This window comes from Furipterus horrens, unplaced genomic scaffold (genome assembly GCF_987537825.1).
Source record: "Furipterus horrens unplaced genomic scaffold, mFurHor1.1.pri manual_scaffold_1, whole genome shotgun sequence".
Lineage (NCBI taxonomy): Eukaryota > Metazoa > Chordata > Mammalia > Chiroptera > Furipteridae > Furipterus > Furipterus horrens.
In genome coordinates, this window is record NW_028327171.1 from 41542207 (window position 1) to 41564214 (window position 22008).

A 22008-nucleotide genomic window follows, 5' to 3' on the forward strand; every position below is an offset into this window, starting at 1 on the left:
TGTTAACAGATAAAACCTGAACTTATTTAAGAGAAATATAAAAAAGAGGGCTCATGTTCATATCATTCATTCTTCCCAAATCCTGGCACAACTGTAAAGAATGTCAAACCTTATTTTGCAGTGTGGGAAATAATAATTTTGTGAATGACACAGTATTTTCAGTCATTTTAGTTGAACCTTGAGCATCTTCCCAGAGTGTGTCTTGTGATATGTCCCTGTAATTAGTATTGTTGAAATCTGTTAACTTAAATAAATACACAAATGAAGGGGAAAAACACTGAAGAATGATAGAGGAAATCTGGGAAGAAGGTTAAGGAATGCAATAAAAAAATTAAAAAAATAAAAATATGAAGTTCTTAAGAACTTTACAGGAACACAGACCTAGAAATGATTTTAGCAGGCACTGGAAAATATATTTTGGGCAATATGGTAGTAAGAAATCTAGCATTTCCCCCTCACTGTGAGGACCTTGACAAGGAACTTGTTAGGTAAAGATTTGGTAATGAGAGAATTTAGCTGGCATTGAAAAAATGACTGAAGCTGGTGATGTAAGTTTATGCAAGGAATTCAACAACGTATCCCATCATAACTACATGCTCTCTTTTCATGGCATGGCTTAAATCCCTGCAGCAGGAATTTAGATTAGACATAAAGAAAATGTACTCTGATTGAAATGATTGCAAGACATTGAAATGGGACACCTAGGCAAGTTTTAGAGTATTCTTTCTTAGCAATTGCTAAAAACAGAACTGGTGCTTAAGGGTGGCCCTAGGCAAAAGTGGAGAATCAAACACTCACATCCTGGCACAGCAGAAGGCAGCCTTAAAAATCACTGAATCAGGAGGTTCCCAAACTTGTCTGCATATCGAATGACCTGGGAATTGTTTTCAAAATTACAAGACCCAGGCCACGGACTGGGTCAGTGACATTACAGTCTCTGCGGGTGGGACACAGACATCAGGATTTTTGGAAACCCCCAGGTAGTTCCAATGGGCAGTCAAGTTAGGGTACCATGGATATAATCTAATGGTCTCAAGTTACAGATGAAAAAATTGAGGCCCAGAGAGAGAAATGGATGTCCCAAGCTTGCCAGGGCAAGGAGTGGAAGAGGAGAATGAGAGGCCAAGTCTCTTGACCTTGATCTGATACACATGTTTATGAAAGCAATACATTATCATTATAAATAATTTAAAAAAATGGAAATTTCCAATGAAAATTAGCAATCTCTCAATCTCACCATCCAGAGATAAATTATCGACACCCTTGCATTTCTTTCTACCCTCTTCTCAAAGCCCACATGTACTTTTAAATTTTTGTAAAGGTTAGGCTCTTCCCTTTGAGAATGGTGGTAGGCCTTTTGGAAATGTAGGGCTAGAGGTGCAGACGGTGCTTGGGGACTCTGGGCCACATCTCTGCCTTTCTCTCCCCTTCCTTTGATGGGCACACAGCATGGGTCCTCATCTTTCCTGACTTCTGCACTTAGCCTGAGGACCAAATGGTTCAGGATGGACTATGGTAAGTCCTTAGTAATGATGCAAAGCCCAGTGTAAAAGGCCTGCCTTGTGGATTTAGCGTCAACAGTTGCACACACATACTAGGGACTCTGGAGAAAGCTAGATTGAGAAGCTGCACTGATTTCACTCATGTGGCCCCTTCACTTCCATTATGCTTGGGATCCTTGCTTGAATAAGTCAGGACCTCTACCTAAATTTACAGTAAATGTGTGTGTATGTGTGTGGACGTGTGTGTGTTCTTACCCATGCCAAGCAACCTGAAGGGTGCAAAGCTATTATTTTGAATGGGGTATAGCTTTATTATTGATCCCAATAATCACTGTGATTTGGTAAATCCATAAAATCAAACTTCGCTAATAAAAGAAAGAATTCCAATTTTGAAGACAAAATTGTATTATTGCTACCTGACCAGTTAAACCCAAAACCTAATTTATGAGGTGACTCTTAAATCTGATGGTCACAGTCAATGTCCGTGCTACCCAAAGCAATCTATAGATTCAATGCAATTCCTATCAAGATTTCAATGTAATATTTCATAGGTCGAGAACAAATATTTCAAAAATTTATACAGAACCACAAAAGGCCCTGCATAGCAACAGCAATCCTGAGAAAAAACAAAGTTGGAGGAATCATGCTACCTAATATCAAGCTATCCTATAAGGCAATAGTAATTAAAACATTATGATACTAGCATAAAAACAGGCACACAGATCAATGGAACATAATAGAGAGCCCAGAAATAAACCCATGCCTTTATAGTCAAATAATATTCAACAGAGGAAGCAAGTACATACAATGGGCTAAAGGTAGTCTACTCAATAAATGGTCTTGGGAAAATTGGACAAATACCTGCAGAAAAAAAAAAAAAAAACCAGACCACCTTCTTACACCACACACAACAATAAATTCAAGATGGACTAAAGACTTAAATATTAGACCTGAAACCATAAAATTCCTAGAAGAAAACATAGGCAGTAAAATCTTGGAGATTGCTTGTAGCAATATTTTATCTGATATATCTTCTGATATATGTACCCTGGCTGGTTTGGCTCAGTGGATTGAGCGTCGGCCTGTGAGCTAAGTGTCGCTGGTTTGATCTTCCAGTCAGGGCACATCAGAGAAGGAAAACTCTGATTCCAAAAAACCTCCGCTGCCTTGCGGCATACCTCTTCAGGGGAAAGGCTAAGGGAGTAAACCCCGACAGAAAATCCGGAGCCGGAGTCCCTAAGGCGGTTTGACGTTGTAGTCAACACCGGCAACTCCTGCGGCGCACCTGAAGCCAAGCTGTATCGACTTCGTCTTTCCCTTGGATCCTTCAGCTGCAAAGAGAGGGGGGGGGTCTGCTGCATGGGCAACAGCAGACCCTCCATATCACCCTGCCCAGGCTCTGTAGCTTCAGCTCCACTGGAGAGGACACTCCAGCGTCATCGCAAGATGTCGATTCAACATGGGAGGAGACAGATACCGTGTCACTCCCGAGTCGGACTGCACAACCATTCTTGGCGGTGCAGATAGACTCTTAAGAAGCTACACCATCGTCTCTCGAGACGGACGGCTGCCAACGATACCTTCCCAGGCAAGGGAAACAAAAGAAAATAAATAAATGGGACTACATCAAACTAAAAAGTTTTTGCACAGCAAAGGAGATCATCAATAAAATAAAAAGACAACCCACAGAATGGGAGAACACATTCACTGATATATCTGATAATGTGTTAATATCCAAAATTTATAAAAAACATACAAAACTCAACACCAAAACCCTCCCAAACAATCCAATTAAAAAATGGGCAAAAGATCTGAATAGACGCCTCTCCAAAGAGCATACAGATATATGAAAAGATGCTCAACATCACTAATCATCAGGGAAATGCAATTTAAAAATAGAATGAGGTATCACCTCACACCTGTCAGAATGGCTATCATCAATAAATCAACAAACAACAAGTGCTGGCCAGGATGTGGAAAAAGGGGAATACTTCTGCACTGGTGGTGGGAATGCAGACTGGTGCAGCCACTGTTGAAAGCAGTATGGAGATGCCTCAAAAAGTTAAAAATGGATCTGTCTTTTGATCCAGTGACCTACTCCTGGGAATATATTCAAAGAAACTCACAACACTATTCAAAAGAACATAAGCACCCCTATGTTCATCACAGCATTATTTACAATTGCCAAGATATGGAAGTAGTCCAAGTGTCCGTCAGTAGATCAGTGGATAAAACATCTATGCGGCATTTACACAATGGAATACTACTCAGCCGCAAAAAAGAAGAAAATGTTATCCTTTGTGACAGCATGGATGGACCTGAAGAACATTATGCCAAGTGAAATAAGCCAGTCAGAGAATGACAAACACCATATGATTTCACTTATATGTGGAATCTAATGAACGGACTGAACTAACAAGCAAAACAGAGAGAGATTCATAGATAAAGAACAGGCTGAGAGCTTGGGGGCCAGCAGGTCAGGGGGTGGAGGGACTGAGCAAAAAAGAAAAAGGACTCATGGACACAGACAACAGTGTGGTGACTGCTGCGGGCGAGGAGATATAAGGGGATTAAACGGTAATGGAAAAAATACAATAAAATTTTAAGGAAGTAACATTTCAAATAGATTTTATTTAAAAAATCTGGTGGTTCGTTCACCACAATTAGAGAACAAACACTTTTATATCACAAAATCGGCTCATTTTGAAAAGGAAGACTATCTTTAGAAGACCAAGTGAGTCATAAGGAATGATTTAGTCAAGGACGTGTTTGACTTCCAGTGTAACTTTCTCAAGTGTGTTCTCTGCTTGGGGGCTACAAAGAGCTTCAGCAAACACCCTTCACCATCACAGAAACACAACACACTCAGATTGGTTTTAATTATTCTGTGAAAATCAAATCTTTTTTCACATTTAGCTTTATAGATAGAGCGGTCTATCTACTTTTGTTCTGTAGCAGATCAAGTAGTCAGTCCTTTATCTGCATTTGCACCCAGAGATGTGTAGGATACAGGAACAGAATATTCGATTGCTCATCTGTTTACTGTAACTACCTGAGCTTTTGATATAGGAAGCAAATGATATTTAATAACTATAATGATCTGATTTCTGGGCTTGATGATGTTACTTATTTATTCATCTATTTTTACTCTTTGAATACACAGTAATTAAGATAAGCCTGTACATTTTTCACTCTCTAATTTCACCACACAATTCAACTTTTCACAGGAAATCAGATTCATCTCCAATTATTTGCATGTGGCTCATATATGGTGTTGATAATTTCCAGCTATTTTTAATGCCTCTCTGCCTTTTACTTACTCTCTTTTCATGCCTCCATCCCTCTTGGCCCAGGTAGCTGTTGTTGTCAGGAGTTGATGTATACTTCAGAGAATACTAAGTAATTTTAATATAAATTAAAGTCAATATGTTAAAGAAATCTGATCTAAGATGAAACTTGATGAAAGAAAATACATCTTCAAACCAAATATATAAAAATATCTCATATACATATGTATATATGTATATGTGTGTGTGTGTGTGTGTGTATATATCCTCTCTCTATATATATCCTCTCTCTCTCTCTCTCTCTCTCTCTCTCTCTCTATATATATATATATATATATATATATATATATATATATCCTACTCATTTCGTTTCTCTGGAGAACCCTAATACAAGTCCTACAACTGATGATCTGGGATGAAGAGGTGGGAACTGGTTACTCACATGGAAAAGAATTGCTTTCTTAATCATCAGGAACTATTTATGTATTGAATACCAACTTGTACCCATCATTGTATGGTATATGAGTATTAAATGTCTTTGTCAAATGAATAAAGGAAATTCAAGATGCCACTTTGTGCAGAGGGACTTTATTAATTCTCCACTGACCTCTGTATAGTTGTGCCTTTGATGTTCTATTTATTAAGCCAATGAGCAGTTTAAGAGCTTGTCACTAGAAAATCATTCAGAAATCATTCAGTATTTTGATTTTGTTTTATAAAAGTCTTTTAAAAGCAAAAGGCACAGAAAGCTCTACAGACTTGAATATGGAACTAAAGGTTAGAACTACCCATAAATTTGTCTGAGACTATCTTATACCTCTTTGTACTTTCATCTATATCACCTATGTAGGTTTATCAAAAGTCATTCTTATCTATGCATTATATTGTTTTTGGAAATCTAATTTTGTTTGTTTAAAATGGAAAGAAATCAAATCACTATGAGAACAAAGGAACTTTTGCCAGTTTCCCTCCACAACACATCGAATCTTCATGTAATCTATCTGCAAGTTGGCAGGGAAGTGTATTAGCTACCATGATGTTATAAGCTTTAGGAAATCTGTATCTTAAGTAGTTAATCTCAAGGTTCCTTCAATATTTCCCAAAGAATATTTACAGAAGTTTTTCTCTCTTTTGGATATTGAATCTAAATAAGAATGATATAAATAGTGTTTAATCTATTAATCTCTTCCACTGACTTCAAGGAAGTAACAGTGTCATAAAAAGCAAAAGGAAGTATGAGAGGGTGGTGGGGACAGATAATCTTCTTGGTAGGAGGGCACACAAATCAGCAGCTTCTTACATAATCCTATAATCAATCATTTACTATTTCTGAGATGCCTATCATATATATGATATATACAGAGATTAAATGCATGTGAAACAAAATTTCTATATGAAAAGAATTAATTTTTTTACTTTTTTATTGATTCTAGAAAGAGGGGAAAGAACAGAGAAATAGGGAGAGAAACATCAATGTGAATGTGAAACATTGATCAGTTGCCTCTTGCATGTTCCCTAAACCAGGGACCAAACTCGCAACCCAGGTATGTACCGGGACTGGGAATTGAACCAGTGACCTTTTGATTTGTGGCATGACACCCAACCAACTAGGCCACACTAGCCAGGGCATGTATGAAAAGAAATTTTGAGTTTATATCACTGGAGCTGGGTTTAGCTATTGTGTTGTTTTGAATATAGAACCGCTAGTTAAACTTAACACAGAAAAGAAGGTCACCCATGTTTCTAGAACAAGGAATTACTAGTTAGCATTAACTCTCACTATCTATGTTCTTAAACAGTAATTATCAATTTGCCTGTAATTTTTCATAAAGTCTTGCTGGAAGAAAATTTCCTGGAGAGAAGTTATCTTGAGGGCTGTGTCCTTTGAGATAGGACACAGAAATGCCTTATCATGAAGAGAGATCTAATTGCTATGAAGAAGAAAAAGCAGTCCCTGACCAGATCCTCGGTGAAGGGATGAATATGCCCTTAAGGAACATGGGCTTTCATGAAAAGCTCTTTGTTTATTCTCCCTTGGGGATCACAGAAGGTCAGCTGAGGACCAGTAGAAATGAGAGTGGCAGGAGTTAGAAAAATCACATTCTCGGATGAATGAGTACCTTGTTTCTGTGCTAAAGGGGTCATCTTCCAATTTCTGTAGCACTGAAATTTGCTGGGGATGGAGGCAGGGAAGAGAGCAGTGGAGCTGATTCAGGCTGTAGGTTGAGAACAATGCCTGTCTGCTGCAAAGTACCCAACACATAGCAACTTAAAAAACAAAAGGTTACTATTTCATACAAGTTTCTGAGAAACAGGAATTTGGGAGTCGTTGGTTCTGACTGGGATCTCTCATGAGTTGCTGGCTGGAACTGTGGTCATCTCAAGGCTCAACTGGGTCTGAAGGATGCACCTACAAATGAGTTACTTGTGTGGTTGTTGACAGGAGGCCTCAGGTCCTTGCTGGCTCTTGGGAGAATGTCTTGTTCCTCACCTGCTAAGGGTCCTCATGACATGGAAGCTGAGTTTCCTCTAGAGTAAGTGATTCGAGAGAAAGAGCAAGGAGGAGGCCACAGTACGTTTTCTGACCTAGTTTGCAAAGTCACACACCAGGACTACCATTTTATTCTATTTATTAGAAGTGAATCACTAAGCCCAGTCCACACTCAAGGGGAGGAGAATTAAGAATTTGTGGACATTTTAAATGATCACAAGCAATATCCCAAGTGAAGATCAAAGGGAAGAGACTGGGGCATGAGAAGATCAGAGCACTAGAATTTAAAGGTTTTAGTAGAATTTAATAGGCTCAATTAATTAGCCAGAAGGAATTAACGTTAGGCTTCCTGTTCTTTTTCTTGCCTCTGACCATTGTACTTTCCTTTGTCCATTTACACATTTCATTATTCTTTTCCACAAGAATACCTCCCTCAGGGTAAAAGTAGAACTACGAAAACATTGATTAAGATGCATACAATCAGCCCTGGCTCAGTGGCTAAGCTGATTGGAGAGTTCCATGCACCAAAATGTTGCAGGTTCAATCCCTGGTCAGGGCACATATGGGAGGCAACCAATTAATGTTTCTCTCTCTTTGTCCCCCCCCCTTCCTCTCTCTCTAAAATCAATAAACATATCCTTGGGTGAGGATTATAAAAGAACTCTTAAAAATGCATACAATTATTATAATAATATTTGAGTCAAATGAAATGTGACTGAGTTAAGGGGCACAAAGTTCATCTTCCATTAGTCAGTAAGGCTGTAATGTTTTTAAAGCACCCATCAGAGAAGAGGTGCTTGCATGAAATTGATGCAGTAGAGGAATAAGTTGGTTTTTTTTTTTTCTTTCATTTATTTATCCAGCAAAACTTTGTGGGACCTTGTTCTGCTCCAGATTTAGAAAGGGCTGAGAATATAATGAAGGGTGAGACATAGTCCTGCCTGTAAGAGGTCAAAGTCTAGTGCAGAGATGGAAAAGGAAACCTATAATAACTATACCACATGATAAGCTATACTTGAGCGATCTCCTGAGCTGCTCACACCTGCAATTCTTCTAACTCTTTAAGGGCAGAGATGGTCTCATTCAGTTTTCTATTTTTAGCACCCAGCACAGTGCCTGGCCCATAGAAGAAGCTGAAACATGTCTGATGGATTTGAAGGCAGAGGCACCTAATGAGATTAACCAGCTGAACACAATACTAGATGCTGACTGGCTCTTTCCCTCCCTGCTAAGGCAGTATTTCTGGTGTGTGGCTGCAGGCTTGCTGATGCCCGGGTGACCTTTCTCCTCCGCAGATGCAGCACAGTTCTCTCTAGGGATCTCCCTTCCTGGAGGCAGCTTCAGGCTTCACCGAGCTCCTCGGGCTCCTTCCCTGTTTCCCACTTCTGTGCCTCCCTGTGCATCCTTCCTCGGGACCTGTTGTTGTTGACAGTTCATTAGGTGGTTAACAATCAGTTATCCACAGATTAATTCAACAAATGTTTACTGAATATTTACTGGGTACAAGATATTGAGGTACAGTGGTAAATAAGAGACAAGGACCCCTTTCTCACGGGAGCTACATTTTAAAGCAGAGACAGATGACAAATAGACAAATAAATCAAAACAAACCAGTGATAACCATAAGGAGGAAAAACAAAAATTCTAGGTGTTATGATAGCAACTGGGTGGTCAGGTTCAGCTTTTCTGAGGCACTAACACTCAAGCTAAAACTTGGATGACAAGAAGGATCCTGCCACATGAGGATTCAGGGGAGAGTGTTTCCTGCAGACAGAGATGGTGGGCAGTGAGGTTTCTGTGCAAGAAGAAAAGGACATTAGTGTCCCTGAGGGGACTGAGGAGCAGGAGCTGGACAGGGGGCCAGTTGCTAGGTCATTGGATAGAATGGTGACAAAAAATAATAAATTAAAAAGTTAGCATTTAAGAGTGGAACAGACTATGAACTAGAAAGAATATCAATCAGATGATATAAAATATAAAATGGAGACTTTGGAAAAATTCAGTTTACAAAATGATTTTCATCTTGGTCTCAACTATTGTTTGGAACTGTCTGTCTCTGGTGAAGCCAGTCTGCAGCCCTGCTCTTTATTTGTCTGAAAATGAACAGGGCACTTTCAGTTCTTTTAAGAATCTTATATCCCACTATAATGTCTGTAACTTGCCACTTTTTCCTTGATTACCAACATAATACATGTTTATGACGGGACATTTGGAAAATACAGATAAACTAAGAGATGAAATAAAATATTCCAAGTCCAGCCATTCATTTCAACACACAGTCTCTTTATGCTTAAATTGTGCAGTGATTCAGAATACGGGCTCCGGAGTCAGGGTGAAAATCATGACTTTGTAGCTTGCTAAATGAGGGGTGTTCATTTTTCAGTCTATCTTAATTGCTTATAAAATGACATGTAACTGTCTGCAATCTCTTTGAGTCTCAGTTTCTCACCTGCAACATGAGAGTAGTGATATTAGATTCTTCACAGGACGGCTGGGAGGGTTCAGCGAGAATCCCTGTAATGCTCCCAACCTACTGCCTGGCTCACGGCATGTACTTGTACATATTAGGTATTATGCTATTTTTATTTTACAAAGTTGGGATCACATTTTACTACTGTCAGTATATAAATTATTATTCCAATTATCATGAAATTTTTACATGATCTTAAATATTTCTCTATAATGTGGTTTTAATGGTTACACAGCATTTTACTGTAGAGATAAATTTTAGTTAATTCTATATCATGAGACATTTAGGCTATTTCCAAATTTTTACTATTTGAAGAATTCTATACATAAAATATCATAAACTTTCATGATTATTTCTCTAAGATAAATTTTAAGGAGTGGCTAGGTCCAGGGCATGTATATTTCCAAGACTGATGCATTTTATTATGTATTCCACTATGCATTTAGATTATACCCTGGATAAGAATAATGTCAGGAAGTTAACAGTCCATGTATGTGTACGGTTTTGTCTGATTTACCATTAGTTTAGCAAAACACTCCCCATCACGCATCTTTTTTTCCTTCATATCTGTTCTCACCTTCTGGTTAGTATCATTCCCCCACCTTCCTCAGGAAAGCTTCTCAATTTCAGGCTTCCAGCCAAGCAGTTGCTTATAATTTTCTGATTTGCTGGAAATTCTGTACTTACTATTTATATGATTTTAGTCTATTAGAAATCCAATTCCCTCATCTTACAGATAAGAAAACTAAAGTGGAGGGAGCAAGTGATTTGTCCAAGTTGACCATCTGGTCCATGCTATTGTTAGACAGCTAATTAAGGCTGGATCATTATTGATCTCTAGGACTAGTTCAGCACTCAGCACTGATACACAGCCAGTAATGTTTGCTGAATGAGTGACTACCTATTATTTTGTAGCTGGAAAGGACCCTACAGGTGTGGAAACTAAGGCCTATATTGCTGCTGAAATGAAGCTACTAGAGAAAAGTTGAAATAACAACTGAGGAGAGACAAGGAGAAGCAGGAGAAGATAAGACTTCCAGGGGAAATGTGGGCATCATGTAGAGAAGAGATTTAACTAATTCTGCCTTTTTCCAGAGAGGGTAAAGCCAACACTAAGCAAAACTTGAAGTTGCTGGTAGACCAATTTCAGCACAATACAGGGAAGAACCTTTTAATAGCTAGGACTGTCAAAAACTAAAATAGGATTTCTTGAAAAGAAGTGAGTTATCCCTAATTAGATGTGTTCAAGTAGAAACAGGGTTTGTTGGGATAAATAATTTGCCAAGTATGGTTGAATAGAAAAAAATTGGTTTGTGTGCCCGGTTGGGATACATGACTTCTAAGGTCTCTACCAAAACTAAGATGAAATGACTTTGTGAGTATATATCTATATATCAATACATATCTATTTCTATATATCACACATAGATAGATATAGGTAGGTACATGGATGGATAATTTTCGTCTTGTTGATATGTTACTTTGAAGTGTGAACCCAATGCCTTTCTCATTATAAATGGGGCCAGATAAATTCTGTCTTTACTGATCCAAGATGCTATGGTTTTACATAATGTTCTTTTTAGTGCTAATTCAGTATACTACACACAGTAGGAGTTCAAAAGATAAATTTAAATTAGCTCTTAAGTCTGAAAAAAATCTACATTTAAGATAAATTGAGCTATGGACTCCAGGCAGTTGGACAATGTGGTCTCAATCAAATTTATAAGTTGATCACATTCAAGAGCTCTAAATATGCATTACTTTTTTTAAATAAAAAAGATTAAACTTAAAAAAAGAAGTCTGGGTAGATTGTATCATGATGAGATAAGTGTTCTCTTACGGGGTTTCTGAATGATGATATGAAATCATGGCTGGAATTATTTCCTAGAATACAAAAAATCCTTTTACTATGAAACTGAAAATGTGATTTAATTGTACCTCAAGCATGGAGTTACTGAAAGACTGCTTAGAGTATAATAATTTCATCCAAATTTTAGTGGCAAGACAGCTACATAAATGAGCCATATTACAGGAATACTTCGAATTTTCAAGATTTCTTATCAGTAATGGAAATGGAGATTCTAATAAGTTCCTACTTTGGTTCGGTGAAAAGTTCCACTCTCAAGCAGTGATCTACCAAAGCTGTGATGAGTATCACAGATGGCATCTGTGATGCACTCTTTGCGATTCTGACCAGAAAGAAAACAGGTAAAAAAATAGCAAAGAGCGCCTTGTTTGGCTTCCCTTCCTCCTTTCTTTCTTCCTTCCTCTCCATCCTCCTCTTTCTTTTTCATTAGAAGGCTAAATAAGAAAATTATTGTTCAAATTAGGTATCTCATTTGATTTATCAACACTGTCATTGTTTGAAATATTCTTTTAAATTTTACTTCTTAATTACAGTTGATATTCAATGTTATATTAATCTCAGGTATACAGTATAGTGATTAGACATGTATATAACTTATGAGATGATCCCTCCATAATTCTAGTACCCACATGGCACCAAACACAGTTATTACAATATTGGCTACATTCCCTATGCTTTCCTTTACATTACCGTGACTATTATATAACTATCAATTTGTAATTCTTAATTCTTTCATCTTCCTACCTCTCTCTCCAACCCTCCTCCCACCTGACAACCATCAATTTGTTCTCTGTATCTGTGAATTTGTTTTTGTTTGTTAATTTCATGTTTTAGATTTGAAAAGATATACGCATCCCTATGTTTATTACAACACTATTTGCCATAGCCAAGATATGGAAGCAACCTAAGTGTCCATCAACAGATGATTGTATAAAGAAGAAGTGGTAGGTATATATACAGTGGAATATTACTTGGCCATAAAAAGCATGAAATCTTATCGTTTGTTTTGGATACTCTTAACAGCAAAAAAATTAGAGCTTGAATCAAGATAAGCCCTCCATTGGCTGCAATATTTCAGCCATGCCTTTTCAGTTAGGAGAAAGTATAGTATTTCCAGGGCAGCAAGACCTATGTTTCAGACATCGTGTATATGCTAGAGAGATAAAAATGCCAGGCATGAATCCTGGCCTCATGGAGAGGCATAGAAAATGCATAACATAGGTTCATTATAGAACCCAGATGAGACTCAAGTAACTGCTAATCTATCACAGAATTGACATAAGAGGTGACATCTATTAGTCAGTCCTGGTAGGAAGTCAAAAGTTCTCTAGTATCAGGTCTCATTCTAATAGTCACAGTCATGGTTATTTCACGTATATCCTGCTGAAATTGTATTTTTTGAATTCCTCTTTCAGAAACATGAAACAAAAACAGTTTTAAAAAAGTTACCTCCACTGCTGCTTTTGCCCTTTCAAATTCCTCTTCTAAGGAGTGGTTTCTGGAGAGTAATGCGCTTCCCCAGCGTTGCTCTTTGGTCAGTCGAGCCTGAAATCAATCAGACACATGGTGCTATAGTACCAGAATCACATAACTCCAAAGTACAGTTACTTTTCTTTTTCCCACATCCGCCTGGAGTTTAAGCAGTACCTGCAACAGATGTCATTTGGGGAGTACTTTGCAAGCACAATATTGCCCAAACGGGAATGGTGGCTATATGTGTGAGCACGCATCCATGATTCTTCTAACAGGGTCTCAACCCTGGTCATGGTGCAAACAAAACCCTGGCCCAACCTCCCAAAGGTCTTACTCTAATTGGTCTGGGTGCCAGGCATTAATATTTTAGTAAGTCTCCCATGTGACTCTGACATGCAGCTGGAATAGAGAATCTTCATTAGATGACTAGACCTAGAAGCTGAGAGTGAAGCTTTCAGCTCGTTAGAAGGACCAGCCTCAGGTAAAATTGGGAAAGCTGCAGAAATGAAAGGTGGCAGCAAGGTCTTTCTCTTTAAATACACAGCAGGCTTCATGCTGGATTCTCCTTCCTTTGCCTCCCCTCCATTGGGACACATCTGTCTTATGTCCCATTTCCTTAGGGCATTGCTCTTTGTTAAATAATAGTCACTTAGATCAAGTCATGGCCAATAACATCAACTGCTTTGTCACAATTAACAGGCAATGTAACACACAGCTTAGCAAAGAGTCTACTGGAACTTTTAAACATGTTAATTTTTAATTTGACAAACAATGAATACTTTCTTTTTGAAAAATTAATTATGGAAATAAGAGGTGCGCCTCTATACTATTTTCTTTGCAGTTACATGTATATCTATGCATCCATATATAGAATATCATAATGTGTTTCAGAAATTTTTTTGAAACATAAATGATAAGCTATTCTGTAGCTTACTTTGTTCTACTCAATAATATACCTTGGAATATCTCCACAATTAGTACCTCGCTCTTCCCAGGGATTTCCTAGTAAGTACTATGTACTGTAGTTTGCTCAGAACTCTCTTCATGAGCATGTGGAATGTTTCCAAATTTTTTCCATACAATAGCTTGTTTTCTTGACTGTCTTTTGACTCTGCTGTGGAATCCATGCAGGTAAGATTTTGCCTGGTAACTTTTGTACCGCCTTGTACATAGCCCAGGGCCTGATAAGTGATTCGTGCCCTAAGGATGCCTATGTATGTATGGGCTGCAGGGTGAGGGGTTGTACTGATAAGGTAATAGGCCTCGGGGAATAGGAGGAGACAGGTGTGTGGCAGGAAGTCCCACCACCTCCTTTATTTTGGATAGGGGGTGGCACCTTGGCCTATGTGCTGGTTTGCTCTTGTGCAGGAATGCTCAACCCTGGCTTCTACGGAAATCACTTGAACAGGCTTGAGTCCCACCCGAAACCCATTACATAAGAATCTCTGGAGTTGGGGTGGGGGAAGGATGGGCATTAAGCGTTTGAAAAGCTCCTCTGGTGATTTTGAAAAGCAATCATGTTTGAAAACCACTGTTCTAGAGCAAAACTTTGTTCTTCACCCAGCACTTACCACCTATAAAGTTCAGCTGTTTTTCATTGTGTCTCCACCATCACTGGTCCTCTAGAAGGTCCCTCCCCCTTTCATTATTACAGGGCAGTAATACCAGGCCTCACTACATGTCAGACACTGCTTTAAGTCCTTTAGGTACTATAACTCATTTTGCCTTTTCAACAGCCTGTGATGTGGGTGCTGTCATCAACTCCATGACAGTGAGGCACAGAGAGCTTAAAAGTCTCACAGCTACTAAGTGGTAGGGCTGGTGCTTCAGGGCCAAGTTCATAACCACTGTGCTATACTGCCTCTCATGGGAGGTTGTGCTCAACTGGCTATTTAAGAAAGATGCAAAGTATAGAGAAGCTGGCCCTCAGAGGTCCATGCATGGTTGAGGGAGTCAACCAAGAAGCCCTCAAGATTAGTGTGGGCTGAAAACAATAACGAAGTAATTAATCACCAACACTTCTGAGCATAAACAACAGTCTTAGACTGTATTTTGCTTTAATGAAGGTGGAAGGTTTCTTTATTGAAACATTGTTTTCTCCTCCTTGATGTCTTTACCGCTGTGTCCTTTGTATCTCTTGCAAATAGTAGGTGCTTCATAAATAATCAATAAATATTTGTGAAAAATATGCTTTCAGGGAACAGATGAATGAATTAATTAAAGGTATTTCTCTTCCCTACTCCCAGAAGATAACTAAGTGTTCTCAGTTAAGAATTCCTGGTCCATCTGGGAAGCTAAAGAGAGTTTACAGGAGTTTGAGAGGGGACTTTTTTTGGCCTGTGCCTGAGTGGCAGAGGTCTGTGAGAGCCAAGTCCTGGCTGGGGGTGCTTGGTAAAGAGCAAGGCCTGTGGTGATAAGAGGAAGGGCAAAGAGGGCATGTTTGGGCCTGTCTAGGTATCAGTGCCTTGCTCTGGGATGGGCCAGGTTCAATGGCCACCATGAACAAGCATCCTCCCTTCCCTCTGAGCCCTGTAGAAGCTACAACCTGCTCCCAAACCAGAGAGTTAAGGCAGGGAGGGAATGGCATCCAAACACAAGAAGTAGAATGAACTGTCACTGCTTCTGGGGACTAGGTTGTAGACATATCTTTCTGCTGGTTACCATTCAGGCCCCTACAACCCTTATCTGACACGTTTGGATCACAATGTTTGATTAACAAACATAAAGGTGCAGGTGGTTTACAACCTTTTAAAATTTGTAAATTGTGAGGGTGTTATAGCCTGGTAGAAGGGTTAACTGTAGAGGTGATATGACATTTTTGTCTGGTGGAGTGTTAAACAGTCCTGTTTCTAATTTGGCAAATTTATTTTGGCATTTCTTTTCCAGCTGGTTACATAAGTCCCCATTCCTTAATCCTTTGCTTTTGAAACCAACTCTCCTGTCTTCCTGCTGGTGCCCTCATTAATGAAATAAACAAACAAGTAAATTTTAAACTGTGGATACATGGTAAGACATGAACTTTGTGCATTTGTATAATAATGTTAGGAATGAGTCATGAATGGCATTAGGAGAATAAAAAGAAAGCACCAACATTTTTATGTCAGGCCACCTCCTTTTATTAGAGGCTCTTTTCACCAGTGAAATATGATCTGTCTTTCTTGTGAAGCCTGACCTCACAGGACTCCATTACTGTCACCAGCTTCCCTTCATCCATGTTTCATGACCCAAGTGGATTAGGGATCACAGGAGGCACAGGGAGAGAAGGGAAACCTCCCCCTCAGGATTCTAGACTTACAGTTCATATTCTCTTTACCACCTAAAACAGCAAGTATAAATAGAATCTTACCGTGCAAAGGAAATTATATTTTGCTAGTACAATTGCTATGCAGGTAAGTGATATTTTCCACATTGTTAGAGAGGCTTTAGATTATTGCTAAACAAGTGTTACCTACCTCACATTTGAAAGCTGTCTATTATGCCCAAAGAAGCATAAGACAAACATTATAAAATATTGGTAAGTACTGAATGTAAACAAAAGCAGTTTTCAAGGTGAGATTAGTATGCAACTAAAGATTACAGGCAAACCTGTGATACGGAAAAGTACATGTAAGTAATGTTTGCAAACTGTGGCTATCGCTTAGTAGTTACCCAGGGGACTGGTGGCCATAAGTTTGCGTTGCGGCTGTTTTGGTAGCCCAGTAGTTCTCAAGCATTACTGGGCGTCAGGATCTCCCGGAGGCCTGGGTCAAATGCAGATTACTGGGTCCCACCCCTAGGGTTTCTGGTTCAGTCGGTGGGGTGAAGCCCCAGAATCTGCATTTCTCACAAGTTCCCAGGTAATGCTGATCAGGCTGGTGGAGGGACCACACTGTGAGAACTTCTGGTCTAGATACTGACATTACGCGCATGCAGGTGGAACTCTGGCGTTCATAAATGTACTCTGACATAGACATTTCTTTTCTTCTTTGCATGATTTTGTAAAAATGTTCCATGTTTACAGCAACCTCCTGGAAGTGCTTTAGCTTTAAAAACAGCATTTTAATTGGTTTAAGCTCATTGGATTTTAGGGTCTTACACTCTCCAAAGAAGAAAGCATTAGTTCCTTGAGCTGTTGATTGTTCTGAATTATAAGCACTAGGTGAAGGGAAAGAAGAAAGAAATGAACTCTTTAAAAAGAATATTGTTAGGGCCAGAGACCCCATGTTGCCCACCCTGAAACCTGCCACCTGTGTCAGGACTTGCAGAACAGGTATGGTCAGTGGTCGCTGTGTTCTTGGGAACTGTGGCCCGCAGTCTCGCAGGACCCGAGCCAACACCCGCGCTGAAACAAAGAGGGCCAGCATCACCAGCCATGCACCCGATCACGAAGTTCCCTATTGTCAGAGGCAACTGAGGCACAGCTGCCAGCATCCTGCTGAGACCTGGTTTCTCTCCCCTTGAGCAATTCCCCGGAGCAAGGGTCATAAATTTCCTGGACTTTGTTCCCACAGCAACCATCCCTAACCGGAGAACACTGTTGTTTCACCTACACCGTGGACTCTGGAGCTGACCAGCAGGGTGACTCACCCCTTGGGGGTCTTCTCCACGTCCTTACAAATTCCCCTACCCCTTCCCTTGCTGCTGTTTTCTGCTCAGACTCAGCCTGCCTGCTTGAACATCTTTCAATAAAGGCTTTGACCTGGTCCACCCAATACCTCCCTTCTTCCGGGCACAAATCTAACAAATACTATGTTTTATTTTCCTTATTCAAAATTATGATTGTGATCAAAATGATGATTTGAAAATGACTGTATTTGTGCCTGTGGTTCTCCCAGCATTATTTTGTTGGCTAATCTCGATGCCAGTCATACATTGACTTTATGTTATGCCAAAGATCTCCCGCCAAAACACATTTTTAAAAAGCTCAACATCTTTTCAAAAGAAACGGAAGGAGAAAGAGATCTGCATAACTGTAGAAGAGAAAAATGTAACAACTAGCAGACTTTGGGTGACAATATAACAGTTATGAAAAACATAATGTCTGGAGTCAGACTGCCTGGGGCCAAATCCATTTACTACGAACTGGTGACCTTGGACAAATAATTACTTCATCTCTATAAACCTCAGTCTGCAAAGTGTGTATGCACTTACAGAATAAATATAATAACTGAGAACAATAATTTGTGTAAATACACACACAAAATGCTCAGTACACAGTAATAAACCTTGGCTTTTGTTATCATCTTTCTGGTTAAGTGTGACTTTAGAAATACATTAAAAAATATCTGTGCTTAGAGTACTTTTGTTCAGGGTTAATGAAGACTAGTTGAGTTCTTACACTACAACAGATAATTTAAACACCTGCTTCATTGAGATGCTCAAATTTTTTTCTTCATCAGTCAGTAGACACTTACCATTAAAGGCTGACAAATAAGCTCTACCTTAAGTGTAAAGAGCAAATTCTCAGAGCTTTGTGCAAGGAGGGAGCGTATGGTTCCCATCTCTGTCCAGCTGTGGAATTCTATGTTGTAGTGAGCATCAAGGAAACTCATTGCTGATTTCAAAATGAATAACTCAAGAGTATTTTTGAAACTTGCTTCAAAATGATCAAGAATTAAATGTTTTTTTTAAATCTTATTCTACCTTTTAACCATTAGCCACTACTTTCGAATTATAAAATTTGACAAACATGTGTTGTTTCTTCTTTTTGTTAGCATTCTTTAATTTACTTCAACAAGTATTTGTTGAGTACCTTCTATGTGCAGATTTCCTACTAGGCCAAAAATGATCTTTCAGCTCTCTTTCCTCCCTTCTTGCCTTCCTGCCCATCCTTGCCTTTCTTTCCTTATTTCCTTCCTTCCATCTTTGCTTGCTTCCTTCCTCATTGGTAGCTCACTGTGTATGTCCAGGAGGGGACAGGGAATGAGGATGTGGCTCCTGTACCATCTTCCAGCAAGTAAAATTATATTTCGGGTATACTATCTGTTTCTATTAGACAGAAAGGTCTTGATACTTCCTAAAGTCAAACTCCTCCTTCTAACTTTTTCACTACCTCACTAGAGCTTTATGAATAGTAGACATTCAATCACATTTGTTGAGTTAAAATGGAATAAAATGGAAGCCATCAACATTTCTAAGAGTAAGAGTCTGAGAATGAACTTGGCAGGGGACACATAAAATTGCGCTTAGCTTCAGATCAGATGACAATCCTAATTTATCTTAAAAAGTTTCTGGAAGAAAGTGATAACTATTCTTTAAAATCACTGAACTCGTATTAAGCCTATAAACATAAGAATTAGGCTTGCAATGGGAATGGAGATAGAGGGTCTGGGAGTTCTCTCAGTGGGTGAGCTTGATGTGACTGATTCAAAGGTGTATGTGGTTACGGATAAGGGCTTTCGCAGCTGAGGGGTGTGAATTGAATGCTGGCTTCTCTCCTCCTCAGCTGTGTCACCTTGGGGAAAAGTACTCTGCTCTCTAAGATGCATTACTCACGTGAGAAATGGGGATCTTCATTTCCAAGATTACTGCAAGCATTTCAAAGAATGTATTAGAAATATTTTACATTATACACATGAAGTGTGTAATATGACAGCTATTAAATGCATTTCCTTTTGCATCACTACTTTAAAAATTTAGACAACATATTTGCACTTCCATCTTAAAATTTATATTCTGTTTTGGGACACTGCCAACTTGATGGAATTATAACTACATGGAAGGAATCAGCTGCAGTGCCAAGTCAGCAAAACCAGAGTTACGAGATTGTGCCTAAGTATCAGAGAGCCTGGCTGCCGCACATCTCACATTCTTGTCAAGTCCAGCTAAATGGGCGCAGAACTCACCGCCCAGTGTCCAGACTTGAAAAAGGAATGCTTGAACCATAGTTTCCGGCAGGAGCTGCAGTTTTTTCTTTTGCCTCACCACTCCCTCAGCCCATTTATGGAAAAAGCTAATTTTACATCATTACTTTCTGTGTTTTCTTCAAATTTTCAAATGTTTTCTAATTTTTCAGATTGCATAATTTCTTTAAACATTTAACTCCAGGGAATACTAATTACGTAGTTTGACATGTCAAAAACTTTATTTTTAAGCATATAGATTGTGTAATTCGCTATAATCTCTTGCCACTCCGATTAGTGTAGTCAAAACACTATGTGGAAGAGACTAGATTATGTCTTTACTATGTCTTTCCTTCTCTCCACCTTGATATGAAATGAGCTAACATAAGAATTCTTCTCATTTTCTTTGATTCTGAAATATGATTTTTAAACAAGGCTTGCAAATAGCTCCTCACCTGTTGAATTTAGGATGATTTATGTTGGCCTGAAAGAGAAGAAAACATTTCCTTGGTTTTCCTGTAGTAAGTTTTGGTGAACTGAAATTGTTTACCTGAATAGTTTGCAAGTCAGTTTTGAGTGTTTATACTACCCTCATCATTTTATCTATATAAAGAGATCATATATTTAAGAGCAATATGCTTCTAACAGTAAAAACATTTTTGTTTTTTATTAAAAGTAGATTAATAAGTCTACCCTTTTACTGCTCCATTCGAGTGACAGTATTTCAGAGGATTAAATCCCAAATAGATGAAATTTTCCTAATTTAACCATAGGCTGGAATTAAAACTAAAAGATTATGAATTTCCTTAGTTAAGGGAAGTCTTGATAAGTAAACACGCAGTATTTTTTTTTTTTAATGAAGGGTTACATTCTTTACAAATAATTGGTACCCCTCTGAAAGGATTCACTATGATTTATCTAGATAGAGAACTGTCACAGTGCATTTTATTTTATTTTTTAAAAAATATTTTATTTATTTATTTTTAGAGGGGAAGGGAAGGAGAAAGAGAGGGAGAGAAACATCAGTGTTTGAGAGAAACACTGACTGGTCGCCTATCACACATACCCATAACCCAGGCATGTGCCCTGACTGGGAATTCAACTGGTGACCTTTATTTTTGCGGGATAACGCCCAACCAACTGAACTACACAGGTCAGGGCACAGTGCATTATAAATAGTTTTGGAGGACAATATTAGGAATCTCTTCAAATTTTCCAAAGCACATTGTGTTTGCTTAAAGGTACACTGTTGGGTCAGTGGTGGGATGAAATCAGACAACCAGCAGGAGAGCAGCAGTCACTGGAATAAGAGGATACATGCATTGTGGGTCTCCATGGCAACCAGGACCCCCACTGATCTTCCTCCCCCAAGCTCCTTGCAGAGCAGCCCACCTGTACCAAGTCTCCCCCTGCCTGTGAAACAAACGTTCTAGTGCTACCTTAAGTTGTTCCAAGGATTCCAGTTTATGAAACAGTACCAATTACTTTAGTCAAGTCTAAATTTCTAATGCTTTTATCAAGAAATGTTTCTCTAATAAGCATTATCATTTTACTTTTAAAAAAGACACATTTAGAATGAAGACAGAGGAAGAAAATACATTTCATGCTACATTTACAATTCATTAAGCTTCCCAGAGTTATTTGTTCTGGATGTTAGTTGAGTTGCTTCCCAGCAGAGTTCTGGGGGCATTAACGTCCACACTTTCTTGTGGAGGGTGAGATGCAGGTGGAAGGTGTTATTAGTGGCTTAGAAAGCCACCCTCTGCCACCTACTAGTTGGGGGATGCATGGGCAATTTTCTTAATCTCACTGTGACTTAGTTTCTCCATCTATAAAGTGAGGGTTATAAATTAACTCATAGAGCCATTTGTCAGAATCAAATGAGCTAATATATATTAGAAGGCCTTATCATAGCATTTAATAATATTTGCTATTATCATAATTATCCCTTTACTTATTGTAATAATATATTTCTCCTCTTAGTTTCAATATCTTATCTAGTAAACGCAAGAGAATTTTTCTAGCTTACTGCATTTCACCCCTTATTTTCAACTAAATGGTAAAGTGCATGAAAGTTAATGTTTAATTTTTAATATT

General features: G+C 38.7%; 1 protein-coding gene across 1 annotated transcript in view; it reads right to left on the reverse strand.

The window, feature by feature from the left end:
* Positions 1-22008, reverse strand: part of PEX5L (peroxisomal biogenesis factor 5 like) — a 70507-nt gene that overhangs the window by 44082 nt on the left and 4417 nt on the right. The window contains exon 3 of the mRNA XM_090274244.1: positions 13067-13162. Coding sequence (XP_090130370.1) covers positions 13067-13162 — 96 coding nt within the window. The remainder of the gene's footprint in view (positions 1-13066; positions 13163-22008) is intronic.